General features: G+C 39.6%; 1 protein-coding gene across 3 annotated transcripts in view; it reads right to left on the reverse strand.

Annotated features, from left to right (window-relative positions):
* The window catches only part of SCP2 (sterol carrier protein 2), a 95710-nt gene that overhangs the window by 15832 nt on the left and 57147 nt on the right, over positions 1-22731 (reverse strand). For 2 of the 3 annotated variants that reach the window (XM_068965708.1, XM_068965706.1), the window contains 2 exons: positions 12075-12228; positions 3908-4010 (listed from right to left, as the gene is read on the reverse strand). In XM_068965708.1, the coding sequence (XP_068821809.1) occupies positions 3908-4010; positions 12075-12228 (257 nt within the window). The remainder of the gene's footprint in view (positions 1-3907; positions 4011-12074; positions 12229-22731) is intronic. The other variant, XM_068965707.1, reaches the window with a different exon arrangement.

Consider the following 22731-nt stretch of genomic DNA (forward strand, 5'->3'; position numbering starts at 1 on the left):
CTACTTATTTCAACCTCCATGGAGGCAAATCTTACATGTGAGTGTCCTGAGACCAACTATCAACATTTTCTAGTTAAATCAAGAAACCAAAACGACTGTCAGATTTTTTTTTAAAGTGAAGGAGAGAAATTCTCTTATTTTGGTTCCCTTAAAAGATCTCAAATTATTTTTAGGCTAACTCTAGGAAAAATTATTAACAACAATAACAATCTTTGGGTGGCTATAAAGTTTTCAAGCGCTTTTTTTTTTTTTAGTGCTTTTTATATACATTATTTTCATAAAACCCTGTAAGTAACTGGACAGGTATTAATATTAGCTCATTAGGCAGAAACAACAACTAGGGTTCTAAACGGTTAAGAACCCTTTAGACTATTCTCTATCCTGCCGGCAACTAAGCCACCTAATACAAACCCACCTAATACTAACAGAAAAATCACTTTCAGATTTGAATTTAGATGGCTCCCCACAGCCCACAGGATAATGCCTGTCTTTACATATCATTCCAGAGTCTTCGTAACCAGAAGGTAATGCTCTTACCTTCAGCCTCTTTTTCGTTCTGACCATTTTGAATGCCATGGACACATGTGCTTCTGTGCCCTTACTTATGCCCTGTCTGAATTCACTCGCCTCTTCCTTCTCTCCATTCCTGCCCAACTTCACCAATTCAGGTCCTCAGTTCACATGCTAACTCCTCTGGAAAGGCTTTTCTGTCTCTACTGGACACTCTGATAGCCCTTTGCACATAACCCACACGCATGTTTCTTGTCAAAGCCATTTTCTTTTTTTCCCTAGGAAATTTTTTCCACGTCTGTCTTGCCACTAAACTCTAATGTTCCCTGAGGGGAGGTGACATATGACAAGTAAGTAATACAACCAGAATTCAAATTCAGGTCGGTTTAACTTCAAATTCAATGCTCTTTCCATTTGTTCATACCATACGGCAAAGTTGCTTACATCAATACTTTCAAACTTCAGCCTATAAAAGCAGTTTCTGTCACCATGCATAAATCAAAAGAAAGTTCAAAGTCTTTTTCCACATTCCTTAAAATCTTTTATCCTTCAAGGTTCTGCGGAGGTAACCTAGAAAAGTAGATTAGTAATGCTGGTGTCTGGGCCACCCAAAGAGCCAGGCCTCCTCTGGAGCCAACGGCCCATGAACAAACAGCTGCGTCTAAGACATCTGCTTGCACAATGCCTCAGGAATAGTTATGGCAGATGCCAAGTTAGAGCAGGAAAACACAGCAAATGTTTAGAAACTACCCGAATACTTAGAAACTCCTCTCTCTTCTTTAAGACAGATTAACTTTGCATCTGCTGCTACTTTTGAGAACCAACTGATCCTCTTATAAAATCAAATCCTTTAGCCAATAAGACATTTTCAATTGAAAAAGGAGTGAGAGAGGGTAAGGAAATGGACGAGGAGAGAGTTAAAAGGGTAAAGAAACTACACATCTCTTGCGAAGCTGGAGATCACAAATAGTTCTAAGTGCCTCCATACTTGAAGAAAAGTAATTCTTTTTGAGTAGCAAAAGGTCAAGGAATAGGTCCTGCGGTAAACTGAATAGGAACAAAAAATTAAGACAGAATTCAAAGAAGGGCAATAGGGTACTGCTAACAAAGACAACAGAGAAGGCGATGGCACCCACTCCAGTACTCTTGCCTGGAAAATCCTATGGACAGAGGAGCCTGGTGGGCTGTAGTCCATGGGGTCGCTAAGAGTCGAACACGACTGAGCGACTTCACTTTCACTTTTCACTTTCATGCATTGGAGAAGGAAATGGCAACCCACTCCAGTGTTCTTGCCTGGAGAATCCCAGGGACGGGGGAGCGTGGTGGGCTGCTGGGGTCGCACAGAGTCAGACACGACTGAAGTGACTTAGCAGCAGCAACAAAGACAAAAGTGGAAATAAAATCTCTTGCCAGATTTCTTTTCTCCTAATGAAGAAAATGCATGAATTGATAAAAGATTCCAATACTTTCATTTTCTGGCATGGCAAACATTTAGAAAACTGACAATCATGAGAAGGAGAGAAAAAATAAGGGACAAGGTCCACACAAGAGAGGTTACAGAGGGAGAAGAATTAAAATGGGAGCAAGAGGCAAACATGTGCAAAGTCAAAAGAATACTGTGAAATACAAACACCACTGTTTTGTTAATCCCAATAATGAAGTGTTCAATGGCTGACATACAGCCATGTCAGATACTCTCTAAACTCTTTTTTTGACAGAATAATGTTAAAAAATGGGACAACCTGGCAGAAGTTAACTATCCTATGGGCTACTCTGCAGGCAAATATTGATGTCATTAAGAAAAACTTTTTTCAGGCCTTAGCAAGTTCAACTTTATTTTAGTGGATACCTGTAATGAAAGAAATTTCAAAAACAATAAGCAGATATACTTTTCTACTCTTGGGAAAGGTTTTTTAAAAAACCAGTCAACAAAGCACTGGAAATAGGGTGAAGAAAAAACAGTCAATCTCATGAACTATCATTGAGTCTGTAAATTAGTACCCTCTTTTTGGTGGATAGTCTGACAATAAGTATCATGGCATTAAGTACCTAAAGATGAGTGCAAAAGGAAATTTATTATACCTTTATTTTTTGTGAGATTTAACTACAACCTGATGTTCATCATAAGAAGCTAGTTAAATAGATTATGATATTTATAGTCAAACATATACTATGGGGTCATTAAAACTGATGGCAAGGGTTTATATTTATGGGTAGGGAACACTCTATCAAGAAATAAGAAGCTGGTTATAAAACAACAGGTGGACCAATGCAGGTATATCCTTGCAAGATGGTGGCAGAACAGGTCTGCGAGCGGCTGGGCCAGTGCCTGCCTGCTGGAAACAGTCAACCCTGGCCCTCTCTACCTCAAGAAGACTGATGATTGTTACGAAAATTCTAGAAATGCAGGGTATTTTGCCAAGACATTTCAGTCACATTAGCTATTTAGTGCAATCACACCCACAGCACAATCACCTTAAGATGTTAAGAAAACCTTTGTGTTACAATAAGGGAGTTTCGAGATATGCACAAAGTTTGTTTTCACACTGTGCCTCTAATATGAGTGAACTGCACACCTTAAATATTTTGAATCTTTTTATTTCAGCCCACTGGTCAGTTTCATAGATGTGTAAAATTAAAATCAATTATGAAATTCCAAGATGTCTTTCATGAAACAATGAAGTAAACGTCCAATTTTACCTAAGGGAAAACTCTCTTTTTGGAGAAAGAGTTACAATTAGGTTGCTTTAGTATGATTATCTATCAAGAACTAATTACTGTACATAAACATAGGTCCGCATATAATAAATTTACAAATTCAAAATGTACTGTATGATCCTAGTTGTGTAAAACTGTATATTCATATACAAAGAGAGATGTCTGAAAGAATATCAACTACCGTTAATACTTTAGGGAGCTCTCAGTAACGGCATTTCAGGAGATTAAAAATTTTTCTTATTTGTATGTTTCTGTATAATTCTCTTGATGAGCTCATTTTTACAACAAGAAAAACAGATTTGAAAACTCTGAAAAACTCAAACGCAAAAAAATTCTTTTTAAAAGGACTTTTAATATTAGATGCTTTTAAGGCTCCTTTAAATATTATTCTCTTGAATGATTCTAAGTAAGATCTTTTTAATCCAGAAGGAAATTAGACCAAAACAGATTTTAATCCTTTTACATAACTCAAATCTGGAGATTTACATATCTCTGAATGCACTTTTATCAGAATTACAAGGAAGCCATAACGAACACTGAGAAATCTAAGATACACTCAATACTTGACAATATGATATAAATTTTCCACTTATACCACTTCATGGCAACACCCGAAATCTGTATCCACTTCCACTAGCCCAGGGTCCTCCTGGTAGTATTTTACATAAACTGTACTTACATCTTCAAGCTTCTTCTCAATCTCCTTAAAGACAAGGTTTGCCTTAAATCCATCAACTGCAGAGCTGGTTGGAACAGCCTCAATTTGATGAGTTCTAAAAGAACTAAAGAAAATAACTGATTTCAATCCATGGAGCCACATAGGTACTAGGTTTTTTTTTCAACATTTATATAGTAAATACTGTATAAATGTAGTAATTTTCAAAAACTCTAACAGAGATGTTGGGACTTTCACCCAAAGGAAATTGTTTTTAGGTGAATAAAACAATTAACCTTTTCTTCTCATTATTCAACAAATACTGACTGCTCGCCAGGTGGTAGGCACTGTCCTAAAAAAAATGGTAAACCAATGAACCTATCCTCATGAAGCTTTTATGCCAGTGGGGGAAACAATGAACATGCAAAAAAATAAAGAATATAGTTACTATGAAGAAAATGAGGCAAGTTAAGAGGATATAATGAAAGTATATTTATGTGTGTCGAGTGGCTTCTTTTAGAAAGCCTAGTCAGATAGTCCTCTCTGGGGAGGCGATATTTAAATTAGGTCTTATATTTTGTAAATGAGCCCGCCATGTAAAGAAAAGGCAGAGGAACCAGAGATCAAATTGCCAACATCCACTGGATCATGGAAAAAGCAAGAGAGTTCCAGAAAAACATCTATTTCTGCTTTATTGACTATGCCAAAGCCTTTGACTGTGTGGATCACAATCAACTGTGGACAATTCTGAAAGAGATGGGAATACCAGACCACCTGACCTGCCTCTTGAGAAACCTATATGCAAGTCAAGAAGCAACAGTTAGAACTGGACATGGAACAACAGACTGATTCCAAATAGGAAAAGGAGTACATCAAGGCTGTATATTGTCACCCTGCTTATTTAACTTCTATGCAGAGTACATCATGAGAAACGCTGGGCTGGAAGAAGCACAAGCTGGAATCAAGATTGCCAGGAGAAATATCAATAACCTCAGATATGCAGATGACACCACCCTTATGGCAGAAAGTGAAGAGGAACTAAAAAGCCTCTTGATGAAAGTGAAAGAGGAGAGTGAAAAAGTTGGCTTAAAGCTCAACATTCAGAAAACGAAGGTCATGGCATCTGGTCCCATCACATCATGGGAAATAGATGGGGAAACAGTGGAATTAGTGTCAGACTTTATTTTGGGGGGCTCCAAAATCACTGCAGATGGTGACTTCAGCCATGAAATTAAAAGATGCTTACTCCTTGGAAGGAAAGTTATGACCAACCTAGATAGCATATTGAAAAGCAGAAACATTACTTTGCCAACAAAGGTCCATCTAGTCAAGGCTATGGTTTTCCCAGTGGTCATGTATGGATGTGAGAGTTGGACTGTGAAGAAAGCTGAGCACCGAAGAATTGATGCTTTTGAACTATGGTGTTGGTGAAGACTCTGAAGAGCCTCTTGGACTACAAGGAGATCTAACTGGTCCATTCTAAAGGAGATCAGTCCTGGATGTTCATTGGAAGGACTGATGCTAAAGCTGAAACTCCAATACTTTGGCCACCTCATGTGAAGAGCTGACCCATTGGAAAATACCCTGATACTGGGAGGGAATGGGGGCAGGAGGAGAAGGGGACGACAGAGGATGAGGTGGCTGGATGGCATCACCGAATCAATGGACATGAGTCTGAGTGAACTCCAGGAGTTGGTGATGGATAAGGAGGCCTGGCATGCTGTGATTCGTGGGGTCGCAAAGAGTCAGACACGACTGAGCAGCTGAACTGAACTGAACTGATGTAAAGATTTAGGCAGGAAAGTCAGTTCTACATTTTCAGTGTAAAGAATGGGATACAAAAACTAGCTTGGCAGTTAAAGGAAGTATAAGAAGGCCAGCATGGCTGGAGCAGGGCAGAGGAGAAGGATCTAAGGTCACAGGAACACACAGGGCAAGATAACAAGGGGCTTTATATGTCATAGTTCAGAGTGCGGGTTTTATTTTAAGCACCATGAGAAGAACTGTAGGGTATAACCTGGAAAGTAGCACAATCCAATTTACATGTCTAAAAAAATAAATCTGACTGCCACCTGGAAAATGGACTATAAGAGGGCAAGTGGGGAGGCAGGGAGACCAATTTAGAGGCTACAGTTCCCCAGGCAAGAGACGATGGTGATTAAACAGGGTATAAGAGGAGTAAGCAGAGGCTGGACTGAAAATTTATTTTTTAGCTATAACACATGAATTTAACATCTGCCTATTGGTTGTTTGTTACTTAGGGAACAACTACAGATCAATTTCCTGATATGGCAGAAGGAACATAGTCCCTACAGGTACAAAGGCCTGGGTTAGAATCCCAAGGCTCCTCCATTCGGTAGCCATATGATGCTGAGTGAGCTACTTCATCTCTGTGCACAGTCTTGTGGGGAGGCAGGCAAGAAGGCGGTCAGTGCCAATGACTTTGCAGAATTAAATGGAATCCTGTGCAGAAGGTACATAGCAGAGATCATGGCCCATGGTTAAAAAATGACAGCCACAACTATTAGAGGCTGCAGAGCCTCAAGTGTTAGACGCCGAAGTAAACTCAAAGACCTGTGGAAGATGAGGGCACCTTAGGGTTTTAACTCCTCTGAAATAACACAAGCATGCTGGTTGTGGTGGGGCTGGGACAGTAAACACAAGAAATACATACTTGAAGGAGTCAAGAGTGTAACAGCTTCTCAGTAAGCAAAGCCTTTCTCTTATTTCTCTATCCTCTCTCCTTCCTTCTCTCTTTCTCTCTCCCCACTCATCCCATCCATTTCTCCCTCCTCTTCCCTTCTTTCTGTCATGTCATACATGTTTAATGACTGCTTGCCACATGCCAAGACTTCTTCAAGGCACTGGGAATATAAAGGCAAACAAGCCAGACCCAGTCCCAGTCCTCACTGAGTTTATATTTTTCCAGGATGAAAAGAAATAAACACACAAAAATAATTGAAAATATTAAAAGCAAACAAAAAGAGAAACCTACTTTAGGTAAAGCAGTCAAGGAATGATGTCTCTGACCAAATGAATTTAAGCTAAGACCCAATAAAATAAAGAAAAAGAGCTAGCCATTCAAAGAGGAAACTGCAAAGCTTCTGAAAGAGAAAAAAGAGTTTGTTATGTTAAAAGAAAGTAAAACAGGACCAGTCACTAGAGTCCAGTAAGTGGGGGCAGAACTGGGCAGGGACCAGACCATGCAGGCCAAAGCAGGGAATTCGGGAACCGGCTGAGATGATTCAACAGGAAAGTGAAATAGCTGTGATTATTCTTACAACAGTGTGCAGTGGCCAGGCTGGGATGCAAGAACTTAGGTGGGGAGAGAGTTATGAGGCTGCTGAAGAGGTCCAGATAGGAAGTGGTGGTGGTCTGGACTACAGTGGAAGCAGTCTGCCAGAGGAGACGAAGAGAAGGAAATGGATTCAAAATAGATTTTCAAAGGCCTTGCTGCTGGGAATGAGGGAGATCTAAAGGGGAGGGGAAAGACCAAGGATGATTTAAGTGTTTGGCCTGAATAACTAGGGGGATGGTAGTGCCATTTATTGACAAAAGGAAGAATGTAGTGGGAATAAAGGGGATCAAAGTTCCATCTCAAGCACAGTCAGTATGTGAGACAAGAAGGCAGCTGGGTATGAGAGTCTGGAGCCAGAATAGGTCTAGGCTGAGATAAAGTGGGTAATCATTAGCATAATGAAGGCATTTAAATCCATGTGAACAAACAAGCTCATCTTAAGGGCATTACAGAGAAAGAAGACTAGGACTTGATTATTTACAAGTCTGGGAGAGAAGAGGAAGCAGCAGCCAGTGAGGCAAGAGGAAAAGCAGAAGAAGAGCAGGTGTAACAGACGTGAGAAAGAATTCCGGAGGGAGGGAGCAGGGAAGCAGGAGGAAACTATGTCAAAGGGCAAACTTCCACTGGATTGGCAACATGACTTTTCGGGTGACTTTGACAAAATCAATTTTAAGTGAGTGCTGGAAGACAGAAATCAGAAAATGGTAAATTAAAGAGTGAATAGGAGAGGGAAATACAGACGCTGTGGCTCTTTTGAGACATTACTTTTAGGGGAAGAGTGAAATGGAGTGGTCTCTGGAGGGGGAGGGTGGCATTAAGGAAGACTGGCTTTTGCTTTTAGATGAACATAGCACAGCATGTTAGCCTGATGATGGTGATGAACCAGGGGAAGAGAGGAGAGAAGTCTTGAGACGGTGAAGGGGGATGAGATCTAGTGGCCTGTGAAAGATGGGACTCACAGAAGAGATTAGATGGGTGTAATTCTAGATATGCAGGTCAAAAGGCACCAGACATGGAACACTAGACTGGTTGCAAATTAGGAAAGGAGTACATCAAGGCTGTATATTGTCACCCTGCTTATTTAACTTATATGCAGAGTACATCATGAGAAATGCCAGGCTGGAGGAAGCACAAGCTGGAATTAAGATGTCAGAAAGCAGAGAAGAACTAAAGAGCCTCTTGATAAAAGTGAAAGAGGAGAGTGAAAAGCTGGCTTAAAACTCAACATTCAAAAAACGATGATCATGGCATCCGGTCCCATCACTTCATGGCAAATAGACGGGGAAACAATGGAGACAGTGAGAGACTTTATTTTCTCGGGCTCCCAAATCACTGCAGAAGGTGACTGTAGCCATGAAATTAAAAGACACTTACTCCTTGGAAGAAAAGCTATGACCAACCTAGACAGCATATTAAAAAGCAGAGATGCTACTTTGCCAACAAAGGTCCATCTAGTCAAAGTCATGGCTTTTCCAGAAGTCATGTATGGATGTGAGAGTTGGACTATAAAGAAAGCTGAGTGCTGAGGAATGATGCTTTTGAACTGTGGTGTTGGAGAAGACTCTTGAGAGTCCCTTGGACTGCAAAGAGATTCAACCAGTCAATCACAAAGGAAATCAGTCCTGAATATTCATTGGAAGGACTGATGCTGAAGCTCCAATACTTTGACCACCTGACTCGAAGAACTGACTCATTTGAAAAGACCCTGATGCTGGGAAAGACTGAAGGCAGGAAGAGAAGGGGACAACAGAGGATAAGATGGTTGAATGGCATCACCAACTCAATGGACATGAGTCTGAGCAAGCCCCGGGAGTTGGTGATGGACAGGGAAGCCTGGCATGCTATATACAGTCCATGAGGTAGCAGAGAGTAGAACTCAACTGAGAGACTGAACTGAACTGAACTGAATTCTAGACAGGTCAGTAAGCCTTGAGATGGATGATGAGGGAGTCTGGGTCTAATAGCTTCTGTTTTTTCAACAAGGTACAAGGAAAAGTAACCAGCTAAGAAGGAAGGTCAAAGATGGTTTTGGAAAGCCTGTGTGTGTGCTCAGTCATGTCCAGCTCTTTGCAACCCCATGGACTGTAGCCCACCTAGTTCCTCTGTCCATGGGATTTTCCAGGCAAGAATACTGGAATGGATTGCCATTCCCTTCCTCAGGGGATCTTCCCGATCCAGTGATTGAACCCAAGTCTCCTGTGTCTCCTGCATTGGCAGATGGATTCTTTACCACTGCACCACCTGGGAAGCCCTTGGAAAGTCTAAAAGGCTGAAAAGTGAACCTACCAGAGGAGTCATATTAACATCACAATGAGGAGTGGAGGTACGCTCCCACCAAAGCTGAAATGCACACAGCTCTCAGACCCTGGCAGGCTACCTCACGCATCCCTGCATGCGTGAGAAATCACTTCCGTCATGTCCAACTTTGCGACCTTATGGACTGTAGCCTGCCAGGCTCCTCTGTCCATGGGATTCTCCAGGTATATATACTGGAGTGGGTTGCTGTGCCCTCCTCTAGGAGATCTTCCAGACCCAGGGACAGAACCTTTGTCTCTTATATCTCTTGCATTGGCAGGGGGGTTCTTTATCACTGGCGCCACCTGGGAAGCCCTAGGCTACTTCATACTTCCATCCATTTGCCCTTGCCACTCCCTGTGTCTGGAATACCCCTGTCTTAGCAAACTCCATTTTACCCTTCAAGATCCAGGCCAGAAAACTCTCTTTCTATGAAACCCTACTAAATGTCAGCTTCTCAAGAATTAGATACCAGAGCTTTAAAAAAAATCTTATTTATATCCCCAATTCTTGGCACATAATAGGTATTCAGTAAATCATGACTGAATGGAACTGAATTATACTGAATTCTCCCTTAGCTAAATTCTAATTTTTTTCTGTTCCATTGAGAGCAGAGTTATCTATGGTACACCATCTTCTCAGTCAAAAGTCTGAATGAGTGGCTTAAAATCCTCCACAAGCCAATTTCATTTTATTAATAGTCTAATTTTTCAGCCTTTACTCATAATCATCACTGTGCCCTTCTGCAAGCTTGCCGCTTCTTCCTAATTGTATGTGATAAAATAATAATGAACACTTTTCAGTGTACATACAAAGTACCTTGACACTTGATTGGGGCAGAGTCCAGACTAGTTCCAACAAGTCACAGATGATTATCTTGCTTGTGTTGAAAGTTCATCAAATTAATAATGATTAAGCAACTTTTCATCCAGATTAGGAAAAAAATTAATATATAAAGTCATAACAATGTTTTCTGAAAATTCTTCATATCTTACAATTTATTTGATATGTGCCCTGCTTTAGGGAAGCTGAACTTACACAAACTCAGAAAAGAGATTACTCATCTTATGAAAGGATGCTCCTCATGATATCTTAATATTCAAAGATTTTTTAGTAGAAACTGAAGTCTGGCTATATTTTTTTACTTGGTTTATACATAAGTTTTCTGGAAGAAATCTAGTATATAAAATGTTAGAAGGGACTCTGAAGACTGTTTAGTGTACGAATTCCTTCTATGCTTCCTGAAATTTTTATTCTAAGGCCTAGAACACAGGCGTGTTTCAACAATGTCAAAGATCAGCACATAGTAGCCAACAAAACAGGAAATTTGAACTTAGATAGATAAGGATTAAAAAGTTGGAAGGGACTTTGAGGGTTAACTATTTAGTGTATGAATTCCTTCTATGCTTCCTGAAATTTTCATTCTAAGGTCTGGAACACAGGCCCTGTTTCAACAACGTCAAAGATCAGAAGCACAAAATAGCGAAAAACCAGGAACTTTGTACTCAGATAGATGAAGGTTAGAGTCTGGACTGCTACCACTTAAGACTCTTTAGCTAAATTATTTTAACTTTGACCATCAATTTTGTCACTTACAAACAAAGTACAAAACCTACCATGTGCGCCTTTTAGGAGGATTAAACAAAGATGTGCAGACAAAACACCTATTTTAGTCTCAGTGCTCATATCAGGCCCTTAAAAAGTGGTTGTTGAAGAACTATTACAACTCAATAACAAAAAGACAACCCAACTTTAAAACAGCCAAAATATCTGAATAGGTATTTCTCCCAAGATATACAAATGGCCAATGAGCACATGACAAGATGCTCAACATCAGTATCCGTTAAGGGAATGCAAATCAAAACAACAGTGAGATATGACTTCATATCCACTAAGATAGCTAAAATAAAAAAACAGACAATAACAAATCAGAACCCTTATAATGGAATATTATTCAGTCATTAAAAGGAATGAAGTATTACATTCCTTTTTATAACATGGATGAACCCTGAAACATAATGCTAAATGAAAGCAGCAATCACAAAAGGCCACATATTTTATGATTTCATTTATATAAAATGTCCAGAATAGGCAAAACCTTAGAGACAGAAAATAGATTAGTGGTTGCCAGAGCCTGCAAAAAGTGAGGACGGGGAATGATTACTAATGGGTACGTGATTCCTCTTCTTTGGGGGTATTAAAAATGTTCTAAAGCTAACTGTCGTAAAGAATGCACAATTCTATGATATACTAAAAACCACTGAACGTACAAGTAAAATGGTGAATTTGTGCCATGTGAACTACGTCCCAGTAAAGCTGTTAAAAATATTCCCAGCTAGCTCTGGCTTCTGGTTTAGCATTCTTTTTTCACTGTGCTGCCTCCTTTTTGAACACAATTTTCCTAAGGCTGGTTAAGGTTGAAAGTTAATTACCAGCTTTAACATTTTAAAGCCAAGTTATTAAAGCAAGGTAATGAGATATTTGGTCTCTTTAAGTACTAACACAATAAAATTGGGACTTTTTTTTAACACGTACAACGTAACAGTTGTGAAAAGTCAGAAGGGTTCATTGCCAAACTAAATCCAGATCGCCACTTACCTGGCAGCTTCAGGAAAGCCCATCTTGTACAGCGTAACAACGGCAGCTCCTCCGATGCCTAAATTATGCTGCAGAGCAACCTTTGCACCAGGAACTTGCCTCTTTCCGGCTTCCCCTCTCAGCTGCCAGCAGAGTTCAGTGCACTGAGCCAGACCTAACAAATCGAACACAGAACAGTCAGATTCCCTTGGTTTAGAAAGTGAAAGAAAGTGAAAGTCCCTTAGTCGCCTCGGACTCTGCGATCCCATGGACTGTAGCCTGCCAAGCTGCTCTGTCCATGGAATTCTACAGGCCAGAATACTGGAATGGGTAGCTGTTCCCTTCTCCAGGGGATCTTCCCTACCCAGGGATCAAACCCAGGTCTTCCGCATTGCAGGCGGATTCTTTACCGTCTAACCCACCAGGGAAGCCCCAAGCCCCAGTCAGTTTTCACGAGCAAAGGAATGGCTAACATTTAAGTGTGACTTTTAAGTAACCCAATTTATTCAGCCAAGACCATGACTACCTAAGTAATAACTTCTCTTAAAAGCCTGGAGGGTTTTTGCAGCTAGTCATTTTTTCTCCCTGAATAATCTCTGTATTTAGAAGATATGCAAGCTTAAGACATTTGGAAAAAGCAGTGGCCACAGGACTGGAAAAGGTCAGTTTTCATTCCAATCCCAATGCAATGCCAAAGAATGTTCAAACTACTGCACAACTGCACTCATTTCACACACTAGCAAAGTAACGCTCAAAATTCTCCAAGCTAGGCTTCAACAGTACATGAACCGAGAACTTCCAGATGTTCAAGCTGGATTTAGAAAAAGCAGAGGAACCAGAGATCAAATTGCCAACATCCACTGGATCATAGAAACAGCAAGAGAATTCCAGAAAAACATCAACTTGTATTTCATTGACTACGCCTTTGACTGTGTGCATCACAACAAACTGGAAAATTCTTAAAAAAGACTTGGGAATACCAGACTACCTTACCTGCCTCCTGAGAAACCCGTATGCAGATCAGGAAGCAACAGTTAGAACTGGACACGGAACAGATTGGTTCCAAATTCAGAAAAGAGCATGTCAAGGTTGTATACTGTCATCCTGCTTATTTAACTTCTATGCAGAGTACATCATGAGAAATGCTAGGCTGGAGGAAGCACAAGCTGGAATCAGGATTGCTGGGAGAAATATCAATAACCTCAGATATGCAGATGACACCACCCTTATGGCAGAAAGTGAAGAGGAACTAAAAAGCCTCTTGATGAAAGTGAAAGAGGATAGTGAAAAAGCTGGCTTAAAACTCAGGGTTCAAAAAACTGAGATCATGGCATCCAGTCCCATTACTTCATGGCAAATAGACTGGGAAACAATAGAAACAGTGAAAGACTATTGGGCTCCAAAATCACTGCAGATGGTGACTGTAGCCATGAAATTAAAAGATGCTTGCTTCTTGGAAGAAAAGCTATGACCAACTTAGAGACCATATTAAAAATCAGAGATATCACTTTGCCAACAAAGGTCCTATAGACATACATGAGTTGAACAAGGTCCAAGGGATGGTAAAAGACAGCGAAGCCTGGCGTGCTGCAGTCCATGGGCTCGCAAAGACTTGGACATGACTGAGTGACCAAACAACAACAACAAAGAAATTCCCTGTGCTCTTTAAATTTACCCAACCTGTCATTTTTTGGCAATGTTGAAAGAGAAAACACTGAATATACAGTTCTCTGGCTGAGGCAAAAGAGCATAAAAATAATTTAATTTTACCATTCCTAATATATCAGAAGAATATAATCTAGGATTGGTAACTGGCTTCACCTAAAAAATTTAGCTAGTATAGGAAAATTTCCTATTACTCTTCTCAAAAAGTTCCTAGAAAGAATGAGTTGTTTCACAGAACTATTCACAAGAATAGCACTGGATTCATAAAAACTGCATTTTGTTCTCTGGATAATAAAATCAGATTTTTAGAGTTGGAAAGAACTTATGAGCCCCCCTAAAACTGAGTTCCTTTCTAAATTTATGATTAATCTCTTTATCCAAAACTTGTCTCCTTTGCCCTCAATCCTTTCTTGTCCTCTCAATCTTCTGCTAACTGAACACTAATTAGAGTCAGATGACTAAGATTACTGTTGTTGATAACATAGTTACTGTACTAAGATTGCTGTTGTATATACTATTATTAACATACAAACTCAGGTTATTTTTCCTGGCCAGATGAACTCACAGACCCCCAAGCCATGGACCACCTGCCCTGATAATCATAAACCAAACACATTCTGACTCCCAAAACCATGATTGAAAAATGTCACATAAATGTCACAACATGATGATTAATTCCAGTCTTTGTCCTTCTGCTTTAAAACATCCCTAATTCAAAGACTAAGATGGAGTAGATCTGAGACTTCTCACTCTCTTTCATGGCACCCTGTAAATAAACCCTTCAATTCAGTTCAGTTCAGTCGCTCAGTCGTGTCCGAATCTTTGCAACCCCATGAATCACAGCACGCCAGGCCTCCCTGTCCATCACCAACTCCCAGAGTTCACTCAAACTCACGTCCATCAAGTCGGTGATGCCATCCAGCCATCTCATCCTCTGTCGTCCCCTTCTCCTCTTGCCCCCAATCCCTCCCAGCATCAGAGTCTTTCCCAATGAGTCAACACTTCGCATGAGGTGGCCAAAGTACTGGAGTTTCAGCTTTAGCATCATTCCTTCCAAAGAACACCCAAGGCTGATCTCCTTCAGAATGGACTGGTTGCATCTCCTTGCAGTCCAAGGGACTCTCAGGAGTCTTCTCCAACACCACAGTTCAAAGACATCAATTCTTTGATGCTCACCTTTCTTCACAGTCCAACTCTCACATCCATACATGACTACTGGAAAAACCATAGCCTTGACTAGACGGACCTTTGTTGGCAAAGTAATGTCTCTGCTTTTGAATATGCTATCTAGGATGGTCATAACTTTCCTTCCAAGGAGTAATTTTATGGCTGCAGTCACCATCTGCAGTGATTTTGGAGCCCAAAAAAATAAAGTCTGACACTGTTTCCACTGTTTCCCCATCTATTTCCCATGAAGTGATGGGACCAGATGCCATGATCTTCGTTTTCTGAATGTTGAGCTTTAAGCCAACTTTTTCACTCTCCTCTTTCACTTTCATCAAGAGGCTTTTTAGTTCCTCTTCACTTTCTGCCATAAGAGTGGTGTCACCTGCATATCTGAGGTTATTGGTATTTCTCCTGGCAATCTTGATTTCAGCTTGTGCTTCTTCCAGCCCAGCGTTTCTCATGATGTACTCTGCATAGAAGTTAAATAAGCAGGGTGACAGTATACAGCCTTGACGTACTCCTTTTCCTCTTTGGAACCAGTCTGTTGTTCCATGTCCAGTTCTAACTGTTGCTTCTTGACCTGCATATAGGTTTCACAAGAGGCAGGTCAGGTGGTCTGGTATTCCCATCTCTTTCAGAATTTTCCACAGTTGATTGTGATCCACACAGTCAAAGGCTTTGGCATAGTCAATAAAGCAGAAACAGATGTGTTAAACCCTTACTTTCCTGCAAACGCCCACTGTTAGAGTTTGGCTTTATACACCAAACCATGGGCATGTGGCCCTTGTTTAGTTAAAACATTAGCAATGAGAAACTGTAAGAAAACTGTAAGATTAAGTAATTTGTGAATGGAGACAAAGCAGGCTAATTCCAGAGTTGAGCTTAGAATCCAGATCTCCTGATTTGCATTTGTTTTTCTCCCAGACCAGCTATTTAAGAATGTTCTATCAGGAAAGACTGGTTTCATTGTCCTGAAGGCACAGCAAACAGGTCTTCTTGTTTTTTTTTTTGTTTGTTTGTTTGTTTGTTTTTTAGGTCTTCTTGTAATATCTGTTCTTACACCCACCCCCAATCACAGCATCTGATTCCCAAGTACCTATGACAACTTTCTTTTTATAAAATTAAATTTATTTATTTTTAAATGAAAACAAAGATAAGCATTTTTAATGATAAAAGGTACAATTCACAAAGAAGATAGACATCATAAACCATTAGACACCTAACAACAAAGAAACAAAGATACATAAAGCAAAAGTCAGAAGAAATAGAAGGGAAAAGAAAAATACATATAATCATAGTGACACATATCAACATTTCTCTGAGAATATTTTATCAAGTGCAGAAAAAGTAACAAAAGCATCTTGAATGATGTCATTAATAGTTTAAATATAATGGATTTCTATTTATATTAATTTATATTAATCTTATATCCTACGCAAATATATTTAAAATTTTGTATCTAATATATTGTTAATAGATGTCCATAGACATTTAGAAAAACTGGCAAAAAGACAAACGTTACTAACTTTTAAAAAGTAGAATTCTTTTATTGTGTGATTCAGTTATACACATACACATTATAGGTTATTACAAGATATTGACTACAGTTCCCTGTGCTATACAGTAAATCTTTGTTGCTTGTTGCATATCTACTTTCTTAAATTAGAAATCTAGCATTCTACTCATACTAAGTCAAACAAGTGGAATCAAAATGTTAGGCAAAAATTCCTAAGTTTTCTAAAATATATATGTATACAAGAGTTTTTCTACTATGCTTGATAAAGTCTTGAGAAAGAACATCAAAAAAAAAAAAGAAGAGTGAGGAAATTGGAAAACATACAACAGTTCTCTATATAACTTCAGCCTCCTCAGAAAATTTAACTGCCATTTCTCCATTGTAGACAATGTCTACATATTTTTACAGAATATATATTTTAAACATTGTTTTAAAATAGGTAATTCTATATCTTGGAATGATTTTTTTGAATTGTCAACATTTTGAATATTAAGGTCAAAGCGAATAATTCTAATATATCCAAACTTTGGAGCAATCAGTTTTACTTGAAATCTGCCAAATAAAAAGCTTAAACATTCATGAATACATATAGATAAAAAACATTAACCTTAAATAGATAAGGTTTTCTTATTAAACGAAAATAATAATTTCTTGTGGGCTTTATAACATATATAAAAGAAAAATTCACAACTACAGTATTGTAAAGCCTGGACAGGAGAAATGGAAATGCACTGTTGTGATGTTCTTTTACTATTAGTGAAGTAATAATATGACACGTGAAGATAGGCTAAAATAATAAAGATAAAATGGAGAAACAAAAAGCAATCCAAAACTAGGCTGAAAAAAATAGAGAAACAGGAAAAAAGAACAACTAGGACAAAGAGAACATATACAGCCATACGAATAATCACATCAAATTCAAACAGTCTAGATACCCCAATCAAAAGCAGACATTGCCAGTGCAGAGCAGAAAAACAAGAACCAACTAAATGCTGCCAACGCACTTTTAAAAAAATCACAAATAGGTTAAAGCTTAACAGATAAAAAAAGGTATACCATGTTCACTTCAGTTCAGCCCAGTCACTCAGTCGTGTCCGACTCTTTGTGACCCCATGAATCACAGCACGCCTCCCTGTCCATCACCAACTGCCAGAGTTCACTCAAACTCACGTGCATCGGGTCAGTGATACCATCCAGCCATCTCATCCTCTGTCGTCCCCTTCTCCTCCTGCCCCCAATCCCTCCCAGCATCAGGGTCTTTTCCAATGAGTCAACTCTTCGCGTGAAGTGGCCTAAGTATTGGAGTTTCAGCTTCAGCATTAGGCCTACCATGTTAGCACTGGTTAAAAACTGAAAGCTAGAGTGGCCATATTACATCAGCCAAAGTAGACTTCAGTGCAAAGACTTGCCAGAGCAAAGAAGGCCATTTCATGAAGATACAGGGGAAAATGTAAAACCGTCTTTATCCACAGATGATATGATTATGTAGAAAAACTGATAGCGGTTTTAAACAACTACTAAAATTAATAAGTCAGTTTTAGCAAGGCTACAAGATTAATATATAAAAATTTGATTATATTTCTATATACTACTAATAAAAATTTGAAACTGAAAAAATACCACTCACAACAGCACCAAAAATATGAAACACTTAGGGATAAATCCGACAAAGATGTGCAAGACCTATATGGTGAAAACTATATTTCTGAAAAAAGTTAGAAGGCTAAATAAATGGAGATATATATTTTGTTTACGGGTCAGAAAATTTACTATTGTTTGAGTCTCAATTCACTTCCAAATAAATTTATACATTCAACTTAACCCTAATAAAAAATTACAGGAAGGTTTTCTGTAGAATTCAACAAGCTGATTCCAAATTTCTATAGAAATGCAAAGAAGCTAAAATAGCCAAGCAACTCTGAAAAAGAATAAAGCTGAGGGCTAAAGCTACCTAATTCCAAGAACTGTTATGAAGGTACAGTAATCAAAACAGTACGGTACTCATGTAAAGCCAGTAAAGATAGACAAATTGGTTAACTGGAAAGAAAAGAGAAACCAGAAATAATGCCCACAACTTAGGAACTAAATCAGTAGATCTTTGACAAAGGCAGTACAATGGATAAAGTAGAGTTTCCAATAAATGGCACTCCAACAAGTGGAAATCACTATGTAAAAATTGGACTTGAATTAATACTTTGTATAACACATAAAAAATAATTCAAAATGGGTAACAAATCTAAATGTAAGGCAGAAAGCATAAAACATTTAGGAAAAAACATAGGAAAAGATCTTTCTGACCCAAGGTTAGAAAAAGATTTCTTAGACAGTTCAGTTCAGTCACTCAATCGTCTCCGACTCCTTGCGACCCCATGAATCGCAGCAAGCCAGGCCTCCCTGTCCATCACCAACTCCAGGAGTTCACTCAGACACATGTCCATCGAGTCAGTGATGCCATCCAGCCATCTCATCCTCTATCAACCCCTTCTCCTCCTGCCCCTAAACCCTCCCAGCATCGGAGTCTCTTCACTTTCTGCCATAAGCGTGGTGTCATCTGCATATCTGAGGTTATTGATATTTCTTCTGGCAATCTTGATTCCAGCTTGTGATTCTTCCAGCCCAGCATTTCTCATGATGTAATCTGCTTAGAAGTTAAATAAGCAGGGTGACAGTATACAGCCTTACGCACTCCTTTTCCTACTTGGAACCAGTCTGTTGTTCCCTGTCTAGTTCTAACTGTTGCTTCCGGACCTGCATATAGGTTTCTCAAGAGGCAGGTCAGGTGGTCTGGTATTCCCATCTCCTTCAGAATTTTCCACAGTTTATTGTGATCCACAAAGTCAAAGGCTTTGTCATAGTCAATAAAGCAGAAATAGATGTTTTACTGGAACTCTCTTCCTTTTTCCATGATCCAGGAGATGTTGGCAATTTGATCTCTGGTTCCTCTGCCTTTTCTAAAACCAGTTTGAACATCTGTAAGTTCACAGTTCACATACTGTTGAAGCCTGGCTTGGAGAATTTTGACCATTACTTTACTAGCATGTGAGATGAGTGCAATTGTGCAGTAGTTTGAGCATTCTTTGGCATTGCCTTTCTTTGGGATTGGAATGAAAACTGACCTCTTCCAGTCCTGTGGCCACTGCTGAGTTTTCCAAATTTGCTGGCATATTGAGTGCAGCACTTTCACAGCATCATCTTTCAGGATTTAAAATAGCTCAACTGGAATTCCATCAACTTCATTAGCTTTGTTCATAGTGATGCTTTCTAAGGCCCACTTGACTTCACATTCCAGGATGTCTGGCTCTAGGTGAGTCATCACACCATTGTGATAATCTGGGTCATGAAGATCTTTTTTGAACAGTTCTTCTATGTATTCTTGCCACCTTTTCTTAATATCTTCTGCTTCTGTTAGGTCCATACCATTTCTGTCTTTTATCGAGCCCATTTTTACATGAAATGTTCCCTTGGTATCTCTAATTTTTTTGAAGAGATTTCTAGTCTTTCACATTCAGTTGTTTTCCTCTATTTCTTTGCACTGATCGCTGAGGAAGGCTTTCTTATCTCTTCTTGCTGTTCTGTGGAACTCTGCATTCAGATGCTAATATCTTTCTTTTTCTCCTTTGCTTTTCGCCTCTCTTCTTTTCACGGCTATTTGTAAGGCCTCCCCAGACAGCCATTTTGCTTTTTTGCATTTCTTTTCCATGGGGATAGTCCTGATCCCTGTGTCTTGTACAATGTCACAAACCTCCGTCCATAGTTCATCAGGCACTCTATCTATCAGATCTAGTCCCTTAAATCTATGTCTCACTTTCACTGTATAATCATAAGGGATTTGATTTAGGTCATACCTGAATGGTCTAGTGGTTTTCCCTACTTTCTTCAATTTAAGTCTGAATTTGGTAATAAGGAGTTCATGATCTGAGCCACAGTCAGCTCCTGGTCTTGTTTTTGCTGACTGTAGTAGAGCTTCTCCATCTTTGGCTGCAAACAGTATAATCAATCTGATTTCAGTGTTGATCATCTGGTGATGTCCATGTGTAGAGTCTTCTCTTGTGTTGTTGGAAGAGAGTGTTTGCTATGACCAGTGTGTTCTCTTGGCAAAACTCTATTAGCCTTTGCCCTGCTTCATTCCGTAGTCCAAGGCCAAATTTGACTGTCACTCCAGGTGTTTCTTGACTTCCTACTTTTGCATTCTAGTCCCCTATAATGAAAAGGACATCTTTTTTGGTTGTTAGTTTTAAAAGGTCTTGTAGGTCTTCATAGAACCATTCAACTTCAGCTTCTTCAGCGTTACTGGTTGGAGCATAGGCTTGGATTACTGTGATATTGAATGGTTTGCCTTGGAAACAAACAGAGATCACTCTGTCATTTATGAGATTGCATCCAAGTACTGCATTTTGGACTCTTCTGTTGACCATGATGGCTACTCCATTTCTTCTAAGGGATGCCTGCCCGCAGTAGTATATATAATGGTCATCTGAGTTAAATTCACCCATTCTAGTCCATTTTAGTTCGCTGATTCCTAGAATGTCAACGTTCACTCTTGCCATCTCCTGTTTGACCACGTCCAGTTTGCCTTGATTCATGGACCTGACATTCCAGGTTCCTATGCAATATTGCTGTTTACAGCATCGGACCTTGCTTCTATCCCCAATCACGTGCACAATTAGTTACTGTTTTTTCTTTGGCTCCATCCCTTCATTCTTTCTGGAGTTATTTTTCCATTGATCTCCAGTAGCATACTGGGCACCTACTGACCTAGGGAGTTCCTCTTTCAGTATCCTATCAGTTTGCCTTTTCATACTGTTCATGGGATTCTCAAAGCAAGAATACTGAAGTGGTTTGCCATTCCCTTCTCCAGTGGAAAATTCTTCAAGAGATGGGAATACCAGACCACCTGACCTGCCTCTTGAGAAACCTATATGCAGGTCAAGAAGCAACAGTTAGAACTGGACATGGAACAACAGACTGGTTCCAAAGAGGAAAAGGAGTACGTCAAGACTGTATACTGTCACCCTGCTTATTTAACTTCTAAGCAGAATACATCATGAGAAACGTTGGGCTGGAAGAAACACAAGCTGGAATCAAGATTGCCAGAAGAAATATCAATAACCTCAGATATGCAGATGACACCAACCTTACGACAGAAAGTGAAGAGGAACTAAAAAGCCTCTTGCTGACAGTGAAAGAGGAGAGTGAAAAAGTTGGCTTAAAGCTCAACATTCAGAAAACGAAGATCATGGCATTCGGTCCCATCACTTCATGGCAAATAGATGGGGAAACAACGGAAACAGTGAGAGACTTTATTTTGGCGGGGCTCCAGAATCACTGCAGATGGTGACTGCAGCCATGAAATTAAAAGACGCTTACTCCTTGGAAGAAAAGTTATGAGCAACCTAGATAGCATATTCAAAAGCAGAGTATTACTTTGCCAACAAAGGTCCGTCTAGTCAAGGCTATGGTTTTTCCACTGGTCATGTATGAATGTGAGAGTTGGACTGTGAAGAAAGCTTAGCACCGAAGAATTGATGCTTTTGAACTGTGGTGTTGGAGAAGACTCTTGAGAGTCCCTTGGACTGCAAGGAGATCCAACCAGTCCATTCTAAAGGAGATCAGCCTTGGGTGTTCTTGGAAGGAATGATGCTGAAGCTGAAACTCCAGTACTTTGGCCACCTCATGCGAAGAGTTGACTCATTGGAAAAGACTCTGATGCTGGGAGGGATTGAGGGCAGGAGGAGTAGGGGACGACAGAGGATGAGATGGCTGGATGGCATCACGGACTCGATGCATGTGAGTTTGAGTGAACTCTGGGAGTTGGTGATGGACAGGGAGGCCTGGCATGCTGCAATTCATGGGGTCGCAAGGATTCAGACATGAATGAGCGACTGAACTGAACTGAACAGATGCACCCAACACAGGAGCATCTCAATACATAAGACAAACATTAACAGACAGAAAAGGAGAAATTGACAGTAACACAATAATAGGAGGCTTTAACACTCCACTCACACCAACGGACAAATCATCAAAACAGATAATTAATAATGAAACACAGGTCTTAAATGATACATTAGATGAGATGGATATCACTAATTTCTTCAGGACATTGCATCCAAACGCAGAAGAATATACCTTCTTCTCAAGTGCACATGGAACATTCTTCAGGATAGACCACATCTTGGATCACAATACAAACCTCAGTAAAGTTAACAAAACTGAAATCATATCAAGCATCTTCTCCGACCACAGTGCTATGAGACTAGATATCAATTACAAGAAAAAAACTATAAGAAACACAAACATGTGGAGAATAAACAACACGTGTGTGAATAA

Source organism: Capricornis sumatraensis, chromosome 2 (genome assembly GCF_032405125.1).
Source record: "Capricornis sumatraensis isolate serow.1 chromosome 2, serow.2, whole genome shotgun sequence".
Lineage (NCBI taxonomy): Eukaryota > Metazoa > Chordata > Mammalia > Artiodactyla > Bovidae > Capricornis > Capricornis sumatraensis.